General features: G+C 42.8%; 1 protein-coding gene across 1 annotated transcript; it reads left to right on the forward strand.

The window, feature by feature from the left end:
* Positions 1–861: 861 nt before the first annotated feature.
* Positions 862–23,496, forward strand: nlk1 (nemo-like kinase, type 1). Its single transcript, XM_076297607.1, has 11 exons — positions 862–2,471; positions 2,816–2,945; positions 3,952–4,007; positions 4,615–4,721; positions 5,307–5,392; positions 8,178–8,387; positions 9,950–10,051; positions 13,334–13,420; positions 16,130–16,328; positions 16,876–16,969; positions 21,651–23,496. Exons 1-11 carry the CDS (start codon positions 2,161–2,163, stop codon positions 21,697–21,699), a joined length of 1,431 nt encoding a protein of 476 aa, XP_076153722.1. The 5' UTR covers positions 862–2,160; the 3' UTR covers positions 21,700–23,496.
* The last annotated feature ends 620 nt before the right edge of the window (positions 23,497–24,116 follow it).

Here is a 24,116-nt window from a genome sequence, read left to right on the forward strand (position 1 = left end):
TTTAATACAGCAGTATGAACACTTATCAACCAATGTAAGCTTGAAGTAAAACAAAGTTGTTGAAACCAATTTTAAAGTTACCCAATAATGATGAGTTTAAAACCAGATGTCTACTGAATTTGCATTCTTACAGAACTTGATAATGCCAATCATATTATCCTAAGACCGATCTATTTATCAGTGGTAATTCTGAACTGGCCACAAGAGCTAGAGGTCTCAGTTAATAGTAATAGGTCACATTTGGTGGTGATATAGACTGAAGAACAAGATTCAGCACTTCAGATGATCAGTTTTAGACAGTTTTAGACTCTGCTGGAGAAATTGTGCATTATGCTATTTCAAACTGTGGGAAAAGGTAACGATAAAGCACATGGATTTGTTTCTACAAGCTAGCGAACGGTTAGCATAAGTTTGGCAGAACGATGTGGATGTTACAAGGTAAGAAACACAGTTTCTTGTTTCCCACTTCTCTTTCCGGGACGGTAGTCTCCATGTTGCAAGGTTGGTTTTCCGCCTGAGGACGCTAGGCGCAGCGGGGAAAGTCACCATTTTCACCGGAACAGGTCATTTAACCATCCAAATGATTTCTAAACGGGTTTATTACGTTGAAATAGTTGCCAAGGTCCCCTTTAACACAAATGTAAAGATGTCATGTTAAGACGCACAAATGTGTTTGTTAATGGAGCAAGAGCCAGGGAGACCCAGAAAGCTTAAAGACTGTTTTAAATGAATCTGGTATGATTCCTGGAAGTCGCACTTGCATGTGAAGTGTTAAGAGCCCGTTCATGGCATTGTTTACACCGGCGCCTGAGCTCTCCCCTCCCCCGCTCCTGCAGCTCGACTCTCCTCCATCCCCCTCCCCCTCCTAGCGTTGCTGCACTCGGTGATTTCACCAGCTGATTTCGGGAGAGGGGGAAACAGTCTAGGAAACGGCAGTTGAAGAAACACGAGGAACGCAATGGAATAACAGCACGACTTAAGTTTTCATCAAGTGCACTTTTTATTCGGCTTTCATATCGTTAACAAGGCGAGCTAGCTATGAAATTAGTGGCAAGGTAGCCAGCGAGCTAGCGTTAAAGCTAGCCAACTTTATGCACCAGGTTAGCCTGTGCAGCTAGCTGGCCATCGTATTCTGTTTTTTTTAAACGGACTTTGCTTTCATCGCATGTGTTAACGACTTTTTTAAGGGAACATTGGATCTGTGGTCGTGTGCGTTAGTGCGTCCGGGCAGCGCTATGTATGAAGCTGGGAATACAGGTCACTTAGCCGGTACACATTAGTAGGCAGTGCAGCAGTTGGGAAGCTAACGCTAAGTCATTTTCTCAATTTCTTTGACCAGTATTTCGAAAAGAGCTAATGTAACTTCATCATAGACGTGCACTGCATTTAAGTTTACACAATTTGTTGTTTGTTTATGGAATAGCTACCCAGAGCGTTTGCAATTGAACGCAAGCCTATCCAATGTTTGTGAAATACCACTGGAACGGTCAGACAAAGATTTTAACGTTAGTTGCCAGTCGTAAAGGGCTCGGGAGGCTAGCCGGCTAATGTGTCCGCTAACGTTAAGGATTTCTTCACATCAGATACGTGCTGTTGTTGTGGTCGACATTTTTCCAGGTTGGTATCGTCTTTCCAACCTAGATTTGTTTGCTAAATTCCTGAGACTAATCTGACTCAGTAAGGGTTAATGCTAGCGTGAACTGATCCCAGAGTAGCTTGTGTTGATGGTTGATTGGATGCCATGACGGGTGAAATTAACGTTAGTCACAGTGCCGTGCTGCGAACTGGGTCATTCTCCTCTTCAGCCTGATGCCCTTTACATTTAGGAAGTGGTTTGAGACGAACTATCTCCACATTAGCCCCACCGGAGGCCACTGTTAGTTTCTGCCGTTGAAGAGTCGTGTAAACGTTACCGGCGACTTTAGACTTGTTGATGGCTCCTCCGTACCTCTCTGCTCCTTCTGGATGAAGCCAGACATTTGACTTGTCATCTTCCACCGGGCGCCGGCGTGCAGTAGAAGGCGTAGACTCATGTTTACACTGCGTGTCACTTTCTAAAAACCCTAAATAACCCTGGATCGAGCGCTGATAGTATTGATGGGAGGTCTTATCTGAGTCTAACCAAGTCCCACGAGCGGCCCCGACGAGATCAGCCGGGGAATGGCATTCCATGGCACGGGCCGGCAGGCGGTGTGCGGTAACTTGTTCCCCGGATCGGAGATAGGCCACAAATACTTCTGCGTCAGCACCTCCGCGCCCGGTACCACATCGACAGGCCAGTCCGCCTCCACCACCACCAGCGGTCCTATTGCCCCCGCCGGCACGCCCCGACACCCGGCTTCCCTCATCGGCAGCACCGGGGGAGGAGCCGCCGTCCCCCAGCCGCACAGCAACCCCGCCAGCGAGGTGCCCAGTGCCGCCGAGATGGAGCCCGACCGACCCATCGGCTACGGGGCCTTCGGCGTGGTCTGGTGAGTGTGTGTGTGCAGGGGCGTAGCACAAGATCCTGGGCCCCCATGTTCCTCAACATGTTCCTCCTTTTATTAGAATCAAATATATTCCAGACTTTTCTAGGGCCCCTCTCCCCTTGGTCCCCTATAAGCACTAGTGGTTTTACCCCCAGTCTGACGCCTGTGTGTGTGTGTGTGTGCATGTGGAGGTGGTGAGTTTAAGCTGTGGAGGATAATGCCGATGGGCCCGATGTGAGAGTGTGAGTCTGTCGGAGAGGGGAGGCTGTGTGTGATGGGGTGTAAGACCAAAGTTGATTCTGCGTCTGATAGTGTGTGTGTGTGTGTGTGTGTGTGTGTCCCCACAGGTCCGTGACGGACCCTCGAGATGGGCGTAAAGTGGCGTTGAAGAAGATGCCGAATGTCTTCCAGAACCTGGTGTCCTGCAAACGCGTCTTCAGGGAGCTGCGCATGCTCTGCTTCTTCAAACATGACAATGTAAGAAGTGTGTTTGTGTGTGTGTGAAAGATTGGGATGGGATCAGGAGATAGGTTATGTGCCTGCTTTAAGCGAAGAGGACTACAGAATACACACACACACACACACACACACACTGTATGCACTCATACATTAGCACATATTCTATATGACTTCATACACACACACACACACACACACACACACACACACACACGGATTATAAGTTGCTTTGGATAAAAGAATGCTAAATGAACATGTGATTGTGATGTCTTGTGATTGTGATGTCATGTGATTGTGAAGTCTTGTGATTGTGATGTCATGTGATTGTGATGTCATGTGATTGTGATGTAATACACAAATGAGAGCAGTAACAGATGCACACCAGTGAGGTTCTACAATTACCCCGTCTAATCAAACTGTGAGGTTCTACATTCCCCCGTCTAATCAAACTGTGAGGTTCTACATTCCCCCATCTAGTTCTACATTCCCCCGTCTAATCAAACTGTGAGGTTCTACATTCCCCCGTCAAATCAACCAGTGAGGTTCTACATTCCCCCGTCTAATCAAACTGTGAGGTTCTACATTCCCCCGTCTAATCAAACTGTGAGGTTCTACATTCCCCCGTCTAATCAAACTGTGAGGTTCTACATTCCCCCCTTTAATTGGGGGCAGTCGCGACCTACTGGTTAGCGCTTCGGACTTGTAACCGGATGGTTGCCGGTTCGAACCCCGACCAGTAGGAACGGCTGAAGTGCCCTTGAGCAAGGCACCTAACCCCTCACTGATTGGGATAAATGCAGAGACCAAATTTCCCTCACGGGATCAAAAGAGTATACATACTTATACTTACTTAATGTAATCTGAAAACTGCTGCCCTGATTAAAAAACCAATGCAACTGATCTCAGCTGGTATTCTGTCTATAATGGAGTGGAATGGACATTTCTAAGTGACCCCAAAATTTTGACTGGTAGTGTAAATAAAAATGACCTGATGATGATGATGGTAACCATGGTGATGTTGCAGGTGTTGTCAGCGCTGGACATCCTCCAGCCTCCACAGATCGACTGCTTTGAAGAAATGTATCCTTCACCCAAGTCCTCTGTGTGTGTCCTTCACCCAAGTCCTGTGTGTGTGTGTGTGTCCTTCACCCAAGTCCTGTGTGTGTGTGTGTCCTTCACCCAAGTCCTGTGTGTGTGTGTGTGTGTGTCCTTCACCCAAGTCCTCTGTGTGTGTGTGTGTCCTTCACCCAAGTCCTGTGTGTGTGTGTGTGTCCTTCACCCAAGTCCTGTGTGTGTGTGTGTGTGGGTCCTTCACCCAAGTCCTGTGTGTGTGTGTGTGTCCTTCACCCAAGTCCTGTGTGTGTGTGTGTGTGTCCTTCACCCAAGTCCTGTGTGTGTGTGTGTATCCTTCACCCAAGTCCTGTGTGTGTGTGTGTATCCTTCACCCAAGTCCAAGTCCTGTGTGTGTGTGTGTGTGTGTCCTTCACCCAAGTCCAAGTACTGTGTGTGTGTGTGTGTCCTTCACCCAAGTCCTGTGTGTGTGTGTCCTTCACCCAAGTCCTGTGTGTGTGTGTCCTTCACCCAAGTCCTGTGTGTGTGTGTGAGTCCTTCACCCAAGTCCTGTGTGTGTGTGTCCTTCACCCAAGTCCTGTGTGTGTGTGTGTTTTCCTTAACTCTGTGGGGTGAGATATGTCATCACTGAGCTGATGCAGAGTGACCTTCATAAGGTGATCGTGTCACCACAGGCCCTCACTACTGACCACATCAAGGTGTTCCTCTACCAGATACTCAGAGGTGTGTGTGTGTGTGTTCCTGTACCAGATACTCAGAGGTGTGTGTGTGTGTTCCTCTACCAGATACTCAGAGGTGTGTGTGTGTGTTCCTCTACCAGATACTCAGAGGTGTGTGTGTGTGTTCCTCTACCAGATACTCAGAGGTGTGTGTGTGTGTGTGTTCCTCTACCAGATACTCAGAGGTGTGTGTGTGTGTGTGTGTGTGTTCCTCTACCAGATACTCAGAGGTTTGTGTGTGTGTGTGTGTGTTCCTCTACCAGATACTCAGAGGTGTGTGTGTGTGTGTGTGTGTTCCTCTACCAGATACTCAGAGGTGTGTGTGTGTGTGTGTGTGTGTGTGTTCCTCTACCAGATACTCAGAGGTGTGTGTGTGTGTGTTCCTCTACCAGATACTCAGAGGTGTGTGTGTGTGTGTGTGTTCCTCTACCAGATACTCAGAGGTGTGTGTGTGTGTGTGTGTTCCTCTACCAGATACTCAGAGGTGTGTGTGTGTGTGTGTGTGTGTGTGTCTGTGTGTTCCTGTGTTCCTCTACCAGATACTCAGAGGTGTGTGTGTATGTGTGTAATCTTTCTGTGTCTTCCTAAGGGCTGAAGTATCTGCACTCTGCAGGGATTCTACACAGAGACATCAAACCAGGAAACCTGCTAGTCAACAGCAACTGCCTGCTCAAGGTACATACTTGTGTGTGTATGTGTGTGCTGTGTGTGTGGTGTGTATATGTTTGATTGTGTGTGTGTAAGTTTTATTGTGTGATTGTGTGTGTGTTGTGTAGGGGTGTCACGATTCTCCAAATCCTCAATTCGATTATCCAAATCCACGATTCGATTCGATTTTCGATTTTTTTTACTATTAACGCTCCTTATATGTTATTTACTGTTTTGCCTTTTCTGTTTCGGGGGGCTTTTATTTTGAAACCGCTTTTTATTTTGAAACCACTCCAACCGCGAGGTTGTAAGGTAAACAGAACAAACATTAAACAGAGACATGAACATAGGGAAATGACAATGATAACACAGAATGATCATTTGATTGTTTCAGCACACTCCGAAGAGACCCAAGGTTAGTGTTCATGGATTATGAACTTATCAATGTGCATTTTAAGCCTTAAAGTAACTTTGGACTGTAACTAGATCATCTTTTCACTTGTTAAGTTGAGTAAGCTAAGTTAGTGTTAATTGACGTGAATGAACGACAAAATACTTCCACACCGCTGATTTCATAGTAGCAACAGGGGCTTTGATTTCGGTAGGTTGATGTGTATATTTTAACTGGCTGCAGCCTAAAATTAGAGGAGTGTTGACGTTGCAGTTCAGCACGTGCGTTTGTGCGTCTTGGCATACATGCTGGAGTTTGAAGTTCGAGATTGAGATGTAATATAAAATTGAAATCGTGACACCCCTAGTGTTGTGTGTGTGTGTGTGTGTGTGTGTGTGTGTGTGTGTACGTGCGTGCGTGTGTGCGTATGTTTGATTGTGTGTGTGGTGTGTATATATGTTTGATTGTGTGTGTGTAGTATGTAGGCTACAGCTGTCGATTCTTTTTGGAATGGAGTATTCTACTGATTATTTTATTGATTAATCAAGGAAAGAAGCACAAAAAGAATGTTGTGTTATTTAGTGCAGTTTATTGATATGCACAACAAATGTCATGCTTTACACTAGCCCTAGTCACTTCAAAGTAAATTAATATTTCTGTATTATGTAGATTTGTGCATCTGCAACATTTACCATTACTACCAAATACCGGTAACCTCCCTTACAAAAAAATACTGCAGTTATTCATGTCCAAAATACTGCAGTTATTCATGTCCAAAATACTGCAGTTATTCATGTCCAAAATACTGCATTTCTGCATTAAAGTACAGTAGGCTGTTATGCAGTACAATGCAGTTTTTTGCAAATATTTCCTCAAACTGCAGCTTTGACACTTGAAGTAATGCAGTTATTTTAGGATTAGGATTTATATAAGGACTATAATAATTATGTCTGGGGTAGCCTAGCCTCACACCGTGCGTGTGCGAGAGAGATGAAGTGAGTGTGTGTGTGATGAGGTTTTTTGGTGTATTGGTCAGTTTCCACAACTTTAACATCATATCGACTCACAACATTAGGCTGCAGCCGCTACAAATACCGTACGGTCTAGCTAGCGCTAGTAGGCTAGTACATTGTTTAGAGATGCACCGATATGGAATTTTAGGGCCGATAACGATAACCGATATTTATTGGATTGTTGTGGCCGATACCGATACGATAACCGATAATATTACTCTTGAAAAAAAATTGTAAAAAGTGATTTGGGGAAAGCATTTAATAAGCATAATTTTATTGCAGTAATTTTACCTACCACCAAATGATGGACAGAACTCATAATAGTCCTCAATAGTATGGCAGTCAACAACATAACAGTAGCCTAGTCCTACAGTATGTGTGGCTCCTTTAAGTGAACCTGACGTCAGTGAATTGCGATTGAGTGGCTAGAGAGTTTGAATCGTTTTCATTTAGGACTAAACGCTCATAAACGGCTCAGCTTGGAATAAGCTACAGTATAGCGACCAAATCAGAGTTTGTGAGGGAAACTTAGGTTTAGTTTCAACTGCGGGTAACTGAATAAAGCTGCAACTCCTCAGACTGTATCTTATGTCCGTCTACTCTGTTGCGCAACAACCTGCTGCAGCAGAAATGAAAGGCGTTAGCCCCGAAGGTTTTAATAACTTATTATGATGACCTGTCTGGAACTGAAGCACGAATGGTTAGCATATTTCTAGGTAATAATACAAAACCCAAGCTAAAGTAATGCAAATATAATACTAAAACACAACTTAGAACTAGGCCTACTTATGTACTCGTCCCACTAACGAGTTTGTTTATTTGTTTCCCCGACCAGCGCGGTAAAGTGCAAACACATCAGCACAAGACGGCTCTAGATAGGGCTGAGCTCCGCTCTGGTAAGGTTAAATGGCGGATCATTCATGAGAGGATTTTGAGATGCACAGATTCCCAAATGAACGCATATCCACAGATTTTGGTGAGTTTTCAGAGTGGTGAAATACATTCACACTGCTGACATTATATTGAGGAAAAAGTATAGCTAACCAAGCTCAAGTAGTCTAGCTCAGTGTAGCCAGACGGACCTTACGTAGGCCTATATTAGGACTTATCGGCGCAAATTATCGGCCAGAATTCTGTTATCGGACCGATAATAATATTTTCATTTTTTCACTTATCGGCTAATAATATATCGGCCGCCGTTATATCGTGCATCCCTAACATTGTTATGTGTCGGCTACAACTGGATGCTTTCGGCTCAGATGTTGAATGATTGTTGACGTTGTTGTGGTACACCAGTGCTGCTTTGCAGTGGACACATTGCCCTAGTGAGCATCATAATAATAATAATAATAACATAATTAACATAGTAATTTTATGCGCGTGCGTGCGCGTGTGTGTGCGCGTGTAGATCTGTGACTTCGGCTTGGCCCGTGTGGAGGAGCCGGACCCTTCGCGGCACATGACGCAGGAGGTGGTGACTCAGTACTACCGGGCCCCAGAGGTGCTCATGGGTAGTCGGCACTACGGTCCCGCCATCGACGTCTGGTCTGTGGGCTGCATCTTCGCTGAGCTGCTGGGGAGACGCATCTTATTTCAGGCACAGAGTCCCATTCAACAGGTACACACACACACACACAGATTCCCATTCAACAGGTACACACACGCGTGCGTGCGCTAGATGATGCTATTTTGCATATCAATGTTGAACCCCCCCCCCCTTTACACCTGTTTGCTTTTCTCCTACTCTTACTAATTTCAATATATTTGATTTAATATACTTCACTTTACACTTCTGTATACTATCTTGTCACAGCCTACACCAGAGTGAGCATCAGGTGGCTGAAGAGCAGTCATTTCCACAGCTACATACCCTAAACGAATGCAATAGTTAGCTACATACCCTAAACGAATGCTATAGTTAGCTACATACCCTAAACGCATGCTAACGTTAGCTACATACCCTAAATGAATGCTATAGTTAGCTACATAGCCTAAACGAATGCTATAGGTTTGAGGCTACATACCCTAAACGAATGCTATAGTTAGCTACATACCCTATGCCGAATGCTATAATTAGCTACATACCCTAAACGAATGCTATAGTTAGATACATACCCTAATCGAATGCTATAGGTTTGAGGCTACATACCCTAAACGAATGCTATAGTAAGATACATACCCTAAACGAATGCTATAGGTTTGAGGCTACATACCCTAAACGAATGCTATAGTTAGCTACATACCCTAAACGAATGCTATAGGTTTGAGGCTACATACCCTAAACGAATGCTATAGTTAGCTACATACCCTATGCCGAATGCTATAGTTAGCTACATACCCTATGCCGAATGCTATAGTTAGCTACATACCCTAAACGCATGCTAACGTTAGCTACATACCCTAAACGAATGCTATAGTTAGCTACATACCCTGAATGAATGCTATAGGTTTTTCTAACTTGACAACATTGAGACTACATACCCTAAACAAATGCTATATTTAGCTACATACCCTAAACGAATGCTATAGGTTTTTCTAACTTGACAACATTGAGACTACATACCCTAAACAAATGCTATAGGTTTGAGACTACATACCCTAAACGAATGCTATAGGTTTTTCAAACTTGACAACATTGAGACTACATACCCTTAACGAATGCTATAGGTTTTTCTAACTTGTATGTTCGATTTTGAACTATTTGCTTTGCTTGTGAATGAAGTAGTTGCCTACTTTACTTTGTTCAATGTTCTTCTGTGTAATAACATGGGCTAATACTACATAGGCCAGCCATGACTTGTATAATCACTCGAAACAGAGTTTGGCATCATTGCGAGAAGTCACCAAATTTGTCGCTAGTCGCTAGATGAAATTTTCTGTCGCTAGGAATGGCCAAAAGTCACTAAATCCAGCGACAAAGTTTCTAAATTGGCAACACTGGGGTCCAAGCACTGGCACGGCCTTGGCATCACTGGGGTCCAAGCTCTGGCACAGCCTTGGCAACACTGGGGTCCAATCGCTGGGGGCACTGGGGTGGAAGAGATGTCCTTCATGTGTCCAGCTTCCATCCCTCTTTAAAAATATGTGTGTGTTTGTGTGTGTTTGTGCGTGTGTTTGTGCGTGTGTGTGTGTGTGTGTGTGTGTTTGTGCGTGTGTGTGTGTGTTTATTTCTCAACACAGTTGGACCTCATCACTGACCTGCTGGGGACTCCGCCCCTTTCTGCCATGGCAACAGCCTGTGAGGGAGCCAGGGCTCACATCCTGAGAGGACCTCACAAACCGGTACGCACACACACACACACACACACACACACACACACACACACACCCTGAGAGGACCTCATATACCGGTACACACACAAACACACATCCTGAGAGGACCTCACAAACCAGTACACACACACACACACACCCTGGGAGGACCTCATAAACCGGTATACACACACAAGTTTGGAGACACTTAGAAATGTTCATTCCTCTCCGTTATAGACAGAATAGATTAGATTAGATTCAACTTTATAGTCATTGTTCGGAGTACAAGTACAAAGCCAACGAAATGCAGTTTGCGTCCAACCAGAAGTGCAAAAGAGCAGAAAAAAGCAGGAAAAGAAGGAGTAGCTGGGGATGTCCGCCCCTGTCAAGGTTGAAGGTATTAAAAACAATACCAAATAGATTTTTTGATCTTATTATAAGATTAATAACACTTGGTTAGATTTCATTTTTACAGTGTCCATTGCTCATTATCAGCAACCATTCATCCAATGTTCCAAAGGAATATTCTGTTTACTAATCTGATATCGTTTTAAAAGGCTAACTGAGAAAACATTGGAGAACCCTTTTGTAATTATTTAAGCACAAAATGCAACCTGAAAACTGCTGCCCTGAGTAAAAAAACAGTGCAACTGATCTCAGCTGGTATTCTGTCTATGATGGAGTGGACATACACACACTCACATGCATATACACACACCTCACAGCTCACAAACCAGTAACACACACTCTCTCAGTGCTGTATATTCTGTCTTTCTCTCTCTCTCTCTCTCTCTCCGTAGCCCTCTCTCTCTCTCTCCCTCTCTCTCTCAATGCTGTATATGTCCTCCCTCTTTCTCTCTCTCTCCCTTTCTCTCTCAATGCTGTATATGTGCTCTCTCTCTCCCTCTCTCTCTCAATGCTGTATATGTGCTCTCTCTCTCCCTCTCTCTCTCAATGCTGTATATGTCCTCTCTCTCTCTCTCTCTCTCTCTCTCTCAATGCTGTATATGTCCTCTCTCTCTCTCTCTCTTTCAATGCTGTATATGTCCTCTCTCTCTCTCCCTCTCTCTCAATGCTGTATATGTTTTGAAGCCAGAATGACCACATCCTCATTCTCTCCGAGGATGTAAGGCAATTTAGCCTCATTTGTCCAGGTTTGGAATTCATGGAGGGTTGAATTTAATTTATTGAATAATAATGTCCGTATTTCCTCATATTTTGGGCATTCTGTTAAGAAGTGGAGCTCTGTCTCCACAGCCCCCAAGCTGCAGTGTGAGCATAGCCTCTCCTCTCTGGGCAGCCAGGTCTGCCTGTGTCTGCCTTTTTCTATGGAGAGACTGTGCTCACTGAGTCTGTACATAGTCATGGTTTTCCTCAGTTTTGGGTCTTTTAGTGTACTCAGGTAAGTAGCTATTGTGTATTCCCGTTTTAGGGCCAAATAACATTGTAATTTAGATTGTGTTTTAGTGACTTCTTTCCAATAGGTGATGTCATTTTCCTTTTCATTGTTTGTAATTTAATTGGGTCTAATTGTTCTTGCTACTGTAACATTGTCCCGGGCCTCAGTGACGTGGGATGGTGTGAGGTCACTGAGTCTCAGGACAAGTTGGCTAAGTGGGCTCCTTCCCATGTTTTGCTCTTGGCTTTGAAGTGCTAGATGGTGGAGTGAGTCGGGGTGGCTCATTTTAATGTGTTGCCAGAATTTAAGGGCTCTTTTTTGAATATTGATGATAAGGGGGTATTGGCCTAATTCTGCCCTGCATGCATTGTTCGGCGTCTTCCTCTGTACCCGGAGGAAGACGCTCTCTCTCTCTCTCTCTCTCTCTCTCTCAATGCTGTATATGTCCTCTCTCTCTCTCTCTCTCTCTCAATGCTGTATATGTCCTCTCTCTCTCTCTCTCTCTCTCTCTCTCAATGCTGTATATGTCCTCTCTCTCTCTCTCTCAATGCTGTATATGTCCTCTCTCTCTCTCTCTCTCTCTCTCTCTCTCTCAATGCTGTATATGTCCTCTCTCTCTCTCTTTCTCTCTCTCTCTCTCTCAATGCTGTATATGTCCTCTCTCTCTCTCTCTCTCAATGCTGTATATGTCCTCTCTCTCTCTCTTTCTCTCTCTCTCTCTCTCAATGCTGTATATGTCCTCTCTCTCTCTCTCTCTCTCTCTCTCTCTCTCTCAATTTCAATTCAATTCAATTCAATTCAAAATGCTTTATTGGCATGACAAATAAGACATTCGTGTTGCCAAAGCAGTCATACAAAGTATGGAGGGAACATGGAATAAGACACAGAAAAGCTAAGTGTCTGTATATATATATATATACACATACATAGACATAAGTGTACACTATATCCCAGTATAACAATAACAACACAGAAACATAATATATACACACACATATACGTACACATACGTACATACATGTACAGATGAGCATAGCTTTAGAACAGGACAATATATATATATTCTCTATAGGGATAAGAATATAAATATAAATAAATGAAACAAAATAAAATTAAGTTATGCTAGAGTCTCTCAGCTTATGAATGCTCTCTCTCTCTCTCTCTCAATGCTGTATATGTCCTCTCTCTCTCTCTCTCTCTCAATGCTGTATATGTCCTCTCTCTCTCTCTCAATGCTGTATATGTCCTCTCTCTCTCTCTCTCTCTCTCAATGCTGTATATGTCCTCTCTCTCTCTCTCTCTCAATGCTGTATATGTCCTCTCTCTCTCTCTCTCTCTCTCTCTCTCTCAATGCTGTATATGTCCTCTCTCTCTCTCTCTCTCAATGCTGTATATGTCCTCTCTCTCTCTCTCTCTCTCTCTCAATGCTGTATATGTCCTCTCTCTCTCTCTCTCAATGCTGTATATGTCCTCTCTCTCTCTCTCTCTCTCTCAATGCTGTATATGTCCTCTCTCAATGCTGTATATGTCCTCTCTCTCTCTCTCAATGCTGTATATGTCCTCTCTCTCTCTCTCTCTCTCTCAGTGCTGTATATGTCCTCTCTCTCTCTCTCTCTCTCTCTCTCTCTCTCTCTCAATGCTGTATATGTCTCTCTCTCTCTCTCTCTCTCTCTCTCTCAGTGCTGTATATGTCCTCTCTCTCTCTCTCTCTCTCTCTCAATGCTGTATATGTCCTCTCTCTCTCTCTCTCTCTCTCTCTCTCTCTCTCAATGCTGTATATGTCCTCTCTCTCTCTCTCTCTCTCTCAATGCTGTATATGTCCTCTCTCTCTCTCTCTCTCTCTCTCTCTCTCTCTCTCTCTCTCTCTCTCTCTCTCTCAATGCTGTATATGTCCTCTCTCTGTTTCTCTGTAGCCCTCTCTCTCAGTGCTGTATATGCTGTCGGATGCTGCTACCCATGAGGCCGTTCACCTGCTGTGCCGAATGCTTGTTTTTGACCCGGTGAGTAAACACACACACACACACCTACCCAGCTGTCTCAAACCTCATTGCAGTCTCATCCATCATCCAAGTACGATATTTGCAGAACAGACACACTCACCTAACCCTAACCTCTAACAGCAGGAGTGTGTGTGAGTGAGTGAGTGTGTGTGTGGAGGGGCTTGGCGATATGGCTGATAAATGTATCATTATGAAATTATTCATATCTGTGGACATTGATAATTATTTATCATTTTTAATCTCAAAACATGGCTGATAGATGAACAATTAGTTACCAGGCAGCACATTGCTAGGGAGCACGTGGTTTTCATAGCTTCATCTGTAGGGCTGTCAAAATTGCTCAAAAATGACGTTTGAATATTCCCTCTAAAAAAAACACATATATTGGAACTATTCGAACATCTGGTTGCACATTTTGTCAATAACAGGACAAAGGAATACAAAGAGGTATATTTATTTAAGTTTAAACATATTTGACAACGTATTACCTACACAAAAACAAGTAAATCAACTAATGGCTCTCAATGCTGTATATGTCCTCTCTCTCTCTCCCTCTCTCTCTCAATGCTGTATATGTCCTCTCTCTCTCTCCCTCTCTCTCTCAATGCTGTATATGTCCTCTCTCTCTCTCTCTCTCTCTCTCTCTCTCTCAATCTCAATGCTGTATATGTCCTCTCTCTCTCTCTCTCTCAATCTCAATGCTGTATATGTCCTCTCTCTCTCTCCCTCTCTCTCTCAATGCTGTATATGTCCTCTCTCTCTCTCCCTCTCTCTCTCAATGCTGTATATGTCCTTTCTCTCTCTCTCTCTCTCTCAATCTCAATGCTGTATATGTCCTCTCTCTCTCTCCCTCTCTCTCTCAATGCTGTATATGTCCTCTCTCTCTCTCCCTCTCTCTCTCAATGCTGTATATGTCCTCTCTCTCTCTCCCTCTCTCTCTCAATGCTGTATATGTCCTCTCTCTCTCTCTCAATCTCAATGCTGTATATGTCCTCTCTCTCTCTCCCTCTCTCTCTCAATGCTGTATATGTCCTTTCTCTCTCTCTCTCTCTCTCTCTCTCTCTCTCTCTCTCTCTCTCTCAATCTCAATGCTGTATATGTCCTCTCTCTCTCTCCCTCTCTCTCTCAATGCTGTATATGTCCTTTCTCTCTCTCTCTCTCTCTCCCTCTGTCTCTCAATGCTGTATATGTCCTCTCTCTCTCTCTCTCTCTCAATGCTGTATATGTCCTCTCTCTCTCTCTCTCTCTCTCTCTCTCTCAATGCTGTATATGTCCTCTCTCTCTCTCTCTCTCTCTCTCAATGCTGTATATGTCCTTTCTCTCTCTCTCTCTCTCTCAATGCTGTATATGTCCTCTCTCTCTCTCTCTCTCTCTCTCTCTCTCTCTCTCAATGCTGTATATGTCCTCTCTCTCTCTCTCTCTCTTTCTCTCTCAATGCTGTATATGTCCTCTCTCTCTCTCTCTCTCTCTCTCAATGCTTTATATGTCCTCTCTCTCTCTCTCTCTCTCTATGCTGTATATGTGAACTAAACACTAAACTAAAACACTGAACTAAACCCAAGTAAAAAAGACTGTAGCCTGATCATTAACTAAACCCATGTAGAGAGACTGTAGCCTAAAGCGTCCAGCGTATGATTTCGATAATGTGTGTGTGCTTGCGTGTGTCAGTCAATCATAACAGTCTGCATAATCTTTGCAGCCAACCTGACAGTGTATCTCTGTAAACATTGTTGCAATGCCACTATTAAGTGTCATGTAGTTGAAAGAGAGGGAATACCACCCGCTGTTTATTGCGAGACAAGGCGCTTTTATTCAATGGAAACCTTGTTGCGTAGCCAAGTAGGCCTAAACAATTGAGTTGTTTAAATGTAGGCTAGTAGGCTACTGCTTCAGCCTCTGGCAAGCTCAGAAGGGGGCGGCAAGAGCTTGACCGCGACGTGTTGGAAACCCAGTGTAGGACAACGACTTCTCACTGGCAACAGTATTAAACCAACCAACAATATAAAATATTAAGAAGACCCGTTTTATTTCATGTAGGCAATCATTACCCTGTCTTGTAGGTTATTTGAGGGCCAGCCTTTATTTTCGAATCTGAGGCCCGGCTATAAATAGAATCCCGGCCATAACGTGAGGATTTACGGTGTGCATGCGTGTTTTAGGCATAGCGCAAGCCCTAATCTCTGACTGCAGAACTTGTGCTTTTACAATATTTAATACATTTTCCTGGTGGTGACCCACCCCTGAACCTCATTTAACTTTTGAGCTTAAGTACGAAGAAATGTCTGACCAAGTTCACCAAGCTCTCGATCTCATTCCACAAGCCTAGAGCGCCCTTTCGCGGCTGTAGACAGTTATGTTTCATGTAGGCTTTATGTCAATTCATACTGACATTTAAAAACATGTTCAATTATATAGATTTTGTTGCACTATGAAAAAGTGCGACTTATATGAAAATACGATAATGAAACTAATGGAAAATAAAGGTTGAAATACGATAATGAAACTAATGGAAAATAAAGGTTTTTAAAAAGTGTGACTAATATGAAAATACGATAATGGAAATAATGGAAAATAAAGGTTGTTAGAAATTTGTCGGGTGGTGGAGGTGCCTCGAAATTTGATTGCAATTCTGTGTGTGTGTGTAACGTACGCGTGTGTGTGTGTTTGTGTGTTTGTGTGTGTGTGTGTGTGTGTGTGTGTTTTCTCCAGGCGAAGCGAATCTCTGGCAGTGACGCTCTGTCGCACCCCTACCTGGACGAGGGGCGTCTGCGCTACCACACCTGCATGTGCCAGTGCTGCTACTCGCTGCCCAGTGGCCGAGTTTACACACGTGACTTCGAGCCGCCCGCCGCACGAGCTTTCAGCCACAGCTATGAGGAGAGCATGCTGTCAGTGTGGCAGGGGAAAGGTGTGTACACACACAGATACGCACGCACGCACACACAGATAAACACACACACACATACACACACGCACAGATACACACACGCACACACACACACACACACACACACAAGCACAGAGAGCTGCATGAGCCTTTAGCCACAGCTATGAGGAGAGCATGCTGTCAGTGTGGCAGGGGAAAGGTGTGTACACACACACACAGATACGCACACACACACAGATACACACACACACACACAAAGTTGCACAGCGCGCATGCACACACACACAGATACACACACACACACACACACACAAAGTTGCACAGCGCGCATGCACACACACACACACACACACACTGATATATACACACACATGCATGCACGCTCAGATACACACACACACGCACACACACACACACACAAAAGCGCAGACACACATGCACACACAGATACAAGCATGCACAGATAAGCACACACACACACACACACATACACACAGGAATATTATTTTTTTGTCATGTTAATAATCTGTCTGTCATTCTTTCTCTCTCTCTCTTTCTCTCTCTCTAGAGCTCATCCATCGTTTCATCACTGAGCACCAACAGGGGAAAAGAGTTCCACTGTGTATCAACCCCCAGAGCGCCGCCTTCAAGACCTTCATAAGGTGTGTGTGTGTGTGTGTGTGAACTCTGCCTTCAAGACCTTCAATAAGGTGTGTGTGTGTGTGTGTGTAATCTCTGCCTTCAAGACCTTCTTCATAAAGTGTATGTGTGTGTGGTAGGGATGCACAATATATTGGCGGCCGATATATTATTGGCGATAAGTGAAAAAATGAAAATATTATTATCGTTCCGATAACAGAATTCCTGCCGATAATTTGGGCCGATATTTTTTTAAAGCCCTAATTTCCCAAGTAGGCGTATGTAAAGCCCGTTTGGCTACACTAGACCTTCATAAGGTGTGTGTGTGTGTGTGTTTTGTGTAATTTCCCAAGTAGTGTATGTAAAGCCCATTTGGCTACACTGATCTACTGCAGCATTCTAACAAGATGTATCTGCGTTGTGTCTGTGCATCCTGAAATCCTCCGTTTAACCCTAAGCAGAGCAGAGCGGAGCTCAGCCTACCTACAGTAGAGCCAGCTTGTGCTGGTGTGTTTGCACTTTACCGCGCTACTCGGGGAAACAAATAAACAAACTCTTTAGGTGGGACGAGTAGATAAGTAGTTCTAAGTTGTATTTTAGTTAGGGCTGTCAAAATAACTGATTTAATTTCGATTAATTAATTTAAGAAAAAATAACTGTTAAAAAAAAATAATGCAGATTAATCGATTCCATGTGACCTTTGACCCCGAGCCATTCTAGTCAGTAACCATCAGCAGTGTTGGGAGGGTTACTTTCAAAACGTATTCCGTTACAGAATACAGAATACATGCCCAAAAATGTAATCTGTAACGTATTCCGTTACGTTACTCAATCTGAGTAACGTATTCTGAATACTTAGATTACTTCTGCATTGAATTGCATTTTATAAGTGTAGGAATGCAGCCATCAAATCCTGCTTAGGCCTACTAAACAGGCCTATTCTAGTGTGTTCTTCTGTTCCAAATGGCTGAAGTGTTAGGCCCACATAGGAGAATGTAAAGTCAACTAAGCTACCTGATACAACTTTAAAATAGCAAGGTGACCACTAAAACTACAGCAGGCAATCAGGCTAATTAAAACAAACAAAATAAATAGGCTACTTTAAGGGCGTAGCCAGAAATTATAATTAAGGTGTGCCTGTGAGATTTTTTGGTGGCATCAACCCAGTACAAGTGACTTATGACAATATGACAGGTGGAACGCAAATGACCTGTAAATGTAAACACTATCTAGGCTACTGTATATCAGTGCTCTCAAAATGAACGTGATCGCGTAATAATGACAATCAAAAACCGAACGTTAAAATATGCTAGCCTACTCGCAAGAATAATTCTTCAGAGGCTGCACCATATAATTCATTTTAAAATGTAAATGTAGATCTAATTAGAAAAAATAATAATCCATAAAGCTATTTTAAGTTAGAATAAAAAACATAGAATGCAGTGCCTATTTTAGAGATTGGTTTTATTGTAGGTCTGAACTAGGCGTTGCTTAGGCCTATTGCTTATAGCAAACTGTGTAACCGATTGGCCGAAGTAGCCTGAACTATTAATACTTGGGAAAATATCCTTTGAACAGACATCAGGAACCACGATCAGTAACAGAAGTTATCTCCACTTACTTTACTCCTAATTTGCTGTGCAAACAGTCATTTCAGGGTCTCCGATGACGCGTCCATAATGCGCGCTGGCTGCGTTTTGAGGCTAGTGCAAGACGGCGGGGCTTGGATTTAAACATGTAAACAATTTCATCATAGATTGCTTTCAGGAGCTTCTGGGAAATGGAGTTGCTTTAATTTATTTAGAGAGTGAACAAACTTATGAAACAGAGAAGTATAGTCATGTAATCCATTGATTTCAACAATGTAACTGTATTCTAAATACCAACTATTTAACTTGTAACTGTATCGGAATACAGTTACTCATAATTTGTATTCTGAATACGTAATGCCGGTACATGTATTCCGTTACTCCCCAACACTGACCATCAGACTGTAAAATGAAGGAGAGAGAAGAAAATGTGCTGCCTAGATCATTGATTGGAACATTTACTTTTAAAAAACGGCCTGATGTTGATAAAAAATAAAGTGTTGATTAAAATAAAGCCCTCTGCAATGTCTGCATCAAGGAATTTGCATATCACTGGAGTTTGTCAACTCTAAAGTCGCACATCAATGCAAAGAAATAGTGTAGACATTCAGGGGAGTGTTAATTTATTTTCATTGTGTCCCCTAGGTTATATCTGTGGCCTGAAATGCCTTGTATGTGGAAAAAAAAACTTCTTTCACTTTTGAATTGATTTCCTCAGCATATTAGGTCATATCATAGATTATTATGGCCATTATTTGAACAGTGAAAATAATAATAAAAGAGTTTTTGAACTTTAATGTCACTAATGCTGATTATTCAATGATTAATTTGATTTTAAATATTTAAAATACTTTCACAACAAAAATTATATATGCGATTAATTTAGATTAATTAATCACAGAGTATGTAATTAATTCGATTAGTTTTTTTAATCGATTGACAGCCCTAATTTTAGTATTATATTTGTTATGCGCAGTTGAAACTAAACATAAGTTTGCCTCACAAACTCTGATTGTGTCGCTATAGCTTTTTCCCAGCTTTGCCGTTTATCTGCGTTGACTGTTTACTCCAAACGATTCATACACTGTCGCTGGCATCTCACTGATGTCCAGGTCACTTAAAGGAGCCACACTTGGGCCTAGGATAATGCTATTTTGTTGACCGCTGTACCATTGAGGACTATGATGAGTTCACTTAAAGGAGCCACATATAGGGCTACAGCTATTTAGTTGACTGCTGTACCACTGAGGACTATTATGAGTTCTGTCCATCATTTGGTGGTAGGCAAAATTACTGCAATAAAATGATGCTTATTAAACGCTGTCCCCAAAGCACTTTTCACAATTTTTTTCGAGAGTAATATTATCGGTTATCGTATCAGTGTCGGCCACAACAAACCAATAAATACCGCTTATCATTATCGCCCTAAAATTCCATATCGGTGCATCTCTAGTGTGTGTGTGAACTCTGCCTTCAAGACCTTTATAAGGTGTGTGTGTGTGTGTGTTAGGGCTTTGACTTTTGCCCAAAAATCATATTCGAAGTTTGTTTGTTTATTAATATTAAAATTCAAATATATTCAAATATGTATTAATAATATTTTAACCATTAAATGTCTTCAGTAAGACCGATATTGGTATCAAACTTAAGTTCTATATGTTCTGTCCACCAGAGGGCAGTGTATCTGTCAATAGACTACGTGCACGAAAGGCTGAGTATTTATGCGTGTGTTAAAATTGTTATTATTGAGCATAGGTCTGGGCGATAAAACGATATCGATATGTATCGCAATAGACATGTAATCGATATCAATAAAAAATATGTTCGATAGAACATTCATAATTAAAAGCAACACACACCTCCTGCCTTAGGTTGTCCATAAATAAATAGGCTAAATATATCTTGCATTGTAGTATGTCAAACTCTACCAGAGTAGGCGATAGAAGTAGGCCTACCTCAACACAGACTCTCCTTGCCCCGTGCACTCTCTCTCTCTCCCTCTCAACAGGCGCATCCCTCCTCAGCATGCACATGTAATCCAAACATTAATCGTGCAAGACGACTGGCTAAATTGCTATTAAATCCGATTAGCATTATTAGCACGCTGCACGAATTTGTTCAAAACTGTTGCATTCAAATTGACTGTTAAGTTCTAATCATCTCAATCCCGATGCAAATGGAAAAGTATTTTCCAAGACTCAAACGGGCCTGTCCCAAGGAGAAAAAGTATTCATTTGAAACTTAAACACACGTAGGGAAACTGAACAGTCTAACCAGACTATGATAAACTAGCAAATTAAGCTAACGTTTGTTTACAATATTTCCAGGCTTCAACCAGTGCTGCTTTTCATTCAGACTTATCTGCACATTTATTTATTTGAGTGTTTTTCATGATTGTGTTGCCATTTATTTTCCCTGTTTGCTTTGATTTATAACTGAGGTGATTCAAATCAGAGGAAGGTTAAGTTTAAAATAAGTGTCTATTATGTCTATGTGTGAGCTCACTAAGCACGAACCAGCCAGGATGCTAACGTCACCTACAGGAGCCCAGATGACCAATAATAGCCTTGCTAATGAGCTCACGATTTTACTTCACCAGGCGTGAAAAAAACCTCGGAATCTGAATTGAAAACAACGTTTACAACCAAATACATTTATAGAAATTATCTCCATAGGCTACAGGTTCGAATATTAAGAGATCCCTAAAATTCGTTCGAATATATTTAATTTTTAAAATAATCGAATTATATTCGAATAACGAAGTCAAAGCCCTATTGTGTGTGTGTGTGTACTCTGTCTTCAAGACCTTTATAAGGTGTGTGTGTGTGTGTGTGTGTGTGTGTGAACAAACTCTGCCTTCAACACCTTCATAAGGTGTGTGTGTGTGTGTGTGTGTGTGTGTGTGTGTGAATGAACTCTGTCTTGAAGACCTTTATAAGGTGTGTGTGTGTGTGTATGATCTGCCTTTTGGACCTTCGTAAAGGGTGTGTGTGTGTGTCTCAGATCTGACTTTAACCCCCACCCCTCTCTCTCTCTCTCTCCCTCTCTCTCCCTCTCTCTCTCCCTCCCTCTCTCTCTCTCCCTCTCTCTCTCTCTCTCTCTCTCTTTCTCTCAGGTCTACTGCGTGGCATTCCTCTAAGGTGTCCAGAAAGGAGGAGAGATGAAGGACCGCAAAAGCCGGTGGACTTATGGGAGATGGAGTTTAGCATAGCCTGGAGAGTTGATTCATGGGAAATGGAGTTTATGATAGCCTGAAGATTGGACTTTTGGGACATGAAGAGTTGACTTCTGGGAGACGGAGTTTTATGAAAGACGAGTGGACTGATGGGCTTATTTATCATGTACAGAACTGAAGATGTGTGATGGGAAATGTCCGGTCGGTTAGTCTCTCACTCACTCTGACACACACACACACACACAATCACACTCACTCACACAAAACTCAAGTGTGATAACTTGTGATATGCTAGGATGTAGATTTGTGCACAATACTTATCTGAACATACATGCTCACTTTCAGATACACACACACACACACACACACACACACACACACTCTCTCGTTCTCACTTGATCTCTTTGACACATATCCCCACACATATGTGTGTGTGCGTGCGCATGCGCGTATGTGTGTGTGTGTGCGTGCTTGCAGGTGAGTGGGAGAGACAAAGAATATGTATATTTTATACATATACAAAACCCATTTTTTAAATTATTATTATTTCCTTAGTCTATTCAGTTTTAGCAGTTGGAGCTTGTGTGCGTGTGTGTGTGTGTGTGTGTGTGTGTGTGTGTGTGTGTGAATTTTGTCTACCTCGTGGGATCATTCCTTATGTATCTTATGTTAGGGTTGTGGACTTGCCTCAGTTACCTCAGAAACACAATCAATGACTCTCTGTCTATGTCTCTCTCACACACACACACACACACACACACACACACACACACACCCCACCATTATCAAACGTACTGTATTCTGTTAAGTGATGACTTCACTTGGTGTGTTTGTCTGCTGGTCTCCATGGAGACGGAGAGCGGCCTGAGCCGCGGCGCAGAGTTGTGGCGGCCGACGCAGAGTGCCGTGGGAGAGGACCATGCAGAGAGCAGGCCACGCTGAGCACGAGGGTACACCGGCTCTGGGCCGACGCTGCTAAACAAGGCCAGGAAGCTGCTGCTGTCTCCGCTCGTTGGTGATTTCTCCCAGTGTCCACTCCATGCTGCGGAGGGACCCAGCTGTGGGCCAACACTCGGGAGACTGGACTTCCTGAGGCCTGAGGCGCAGTACTCACTACCTCCTGCAGAGGGAGCTGTGGAGCAGCCGTTAGGCAGCAGCTGCACTGTTGTGTGATATCCAGCAACAGAAAGAATGTTTTGGGGGCTTCAAATGCAGTGGTTTTGGATTTATATAATTCTTGACATTTTGTTCATGTTTATAACGTTATTTAATATGATTTAAGAGGTCATTATGATTTTATTTCACATTTCACATTAATGTCATCTGGTTTATGTGGATTCTTTTTTTTAGGATTTTATGTCAGTATGGTGAACTATCTACCCGTTGATTTTGATGCGTTAGCTGTTATTGTGTTGTTTTGGATTTTGTATGATTTGGGCTCACTCTTGTTGTGTTAGTAGGGGTTTAGCCAACTGCCTGCGGAGTTGGCCAATCTTCCAGCCAGGATCACCAGTGTGGAGGACCAGAGAAACTCGCTGCAGAAATAGCTTTAGACCAGGAACATAGAAATTAGACATTTTGTAGTTTTAAAGAGTGGGTATGTGCTATAAGTATAATTGAGACGTGATTGAACACCGCCATTTTAACCCCATCATTAGCATATGTGCTTTCTTTTTGTCTTTAAAGTAAAAAAAAAAGTTGTTGGCTTGTGTTCCCCTAAATACTTGAATTTCGTAAGAAACAAATGAATCTGAACGGAGTAGCCTAAATAAAGGGAGACACTGGAGCCTTTGCTGCTTTATTTGATTTAATTTTTGATAGAAACATTGTCTTATTGTCTGTGTTACTTGCGAGCCTTTAGAGAACATTTGATGGCTTCACGTGACTGGGAGTCTGAAAGGAGAGCACGGAATCAAATCGTATGTAAATACCGTATTGTACAAGGGTAGAGAGACTGCCCGGATTTTACATTGCAAAGCATCTTTGTTTCGATTAAGGCCTAGTGGGCTGGGTTCTAAAACAAAAGACCTATTAATATTTCAGAGCTTAGTCAGGGTAAGGGTTTTGGCTTCATACTATCCGGATCACTGGAACTGTTTTTTATTCGAATTTCAAAAATAGCCCAATCAATTTAAGCAAACATAAAATGTTTGTGAACCTTTCAATCGTTTGCTGGATGAAAAATAATGCAGTCACTTAATGGTTAACATAAGGGGTTTTCATCAGGTCACTTTAAATTGTATTTTCATTGGAGGACACGACTGCCCATAGTTTGTAGGACCAATGAAAAGGCATCTCCGTACCCGAAGGCCGGCCGCTCAGCCAATCCGCACTGGAATCGCTTGGATTCGCGGCTCACATTTAAAAGTAAAATCAGGCTCGTGTCAACAGAAAACACCGATCTGA

This window comes from Alosa pseudoharengus, unplaced genomic scaffold, assembly GCF_046254945.1.
Source record: "Alosa pseudoharengus isolate Yale_2024_CS ecotype anadromous, Long Island Sound unplaced genomic scaffold, YU_APseudo_1.1 YU_APseudo_1.1_scf_21, whole genome shotgun sequence".
NCBI classification, from domain to species: Eukaryota; Metazoa; Chordata; class Actinopteri; order Clupeiformes; family Clupeidae; genus Alosa; species Alosa pseudoharengus.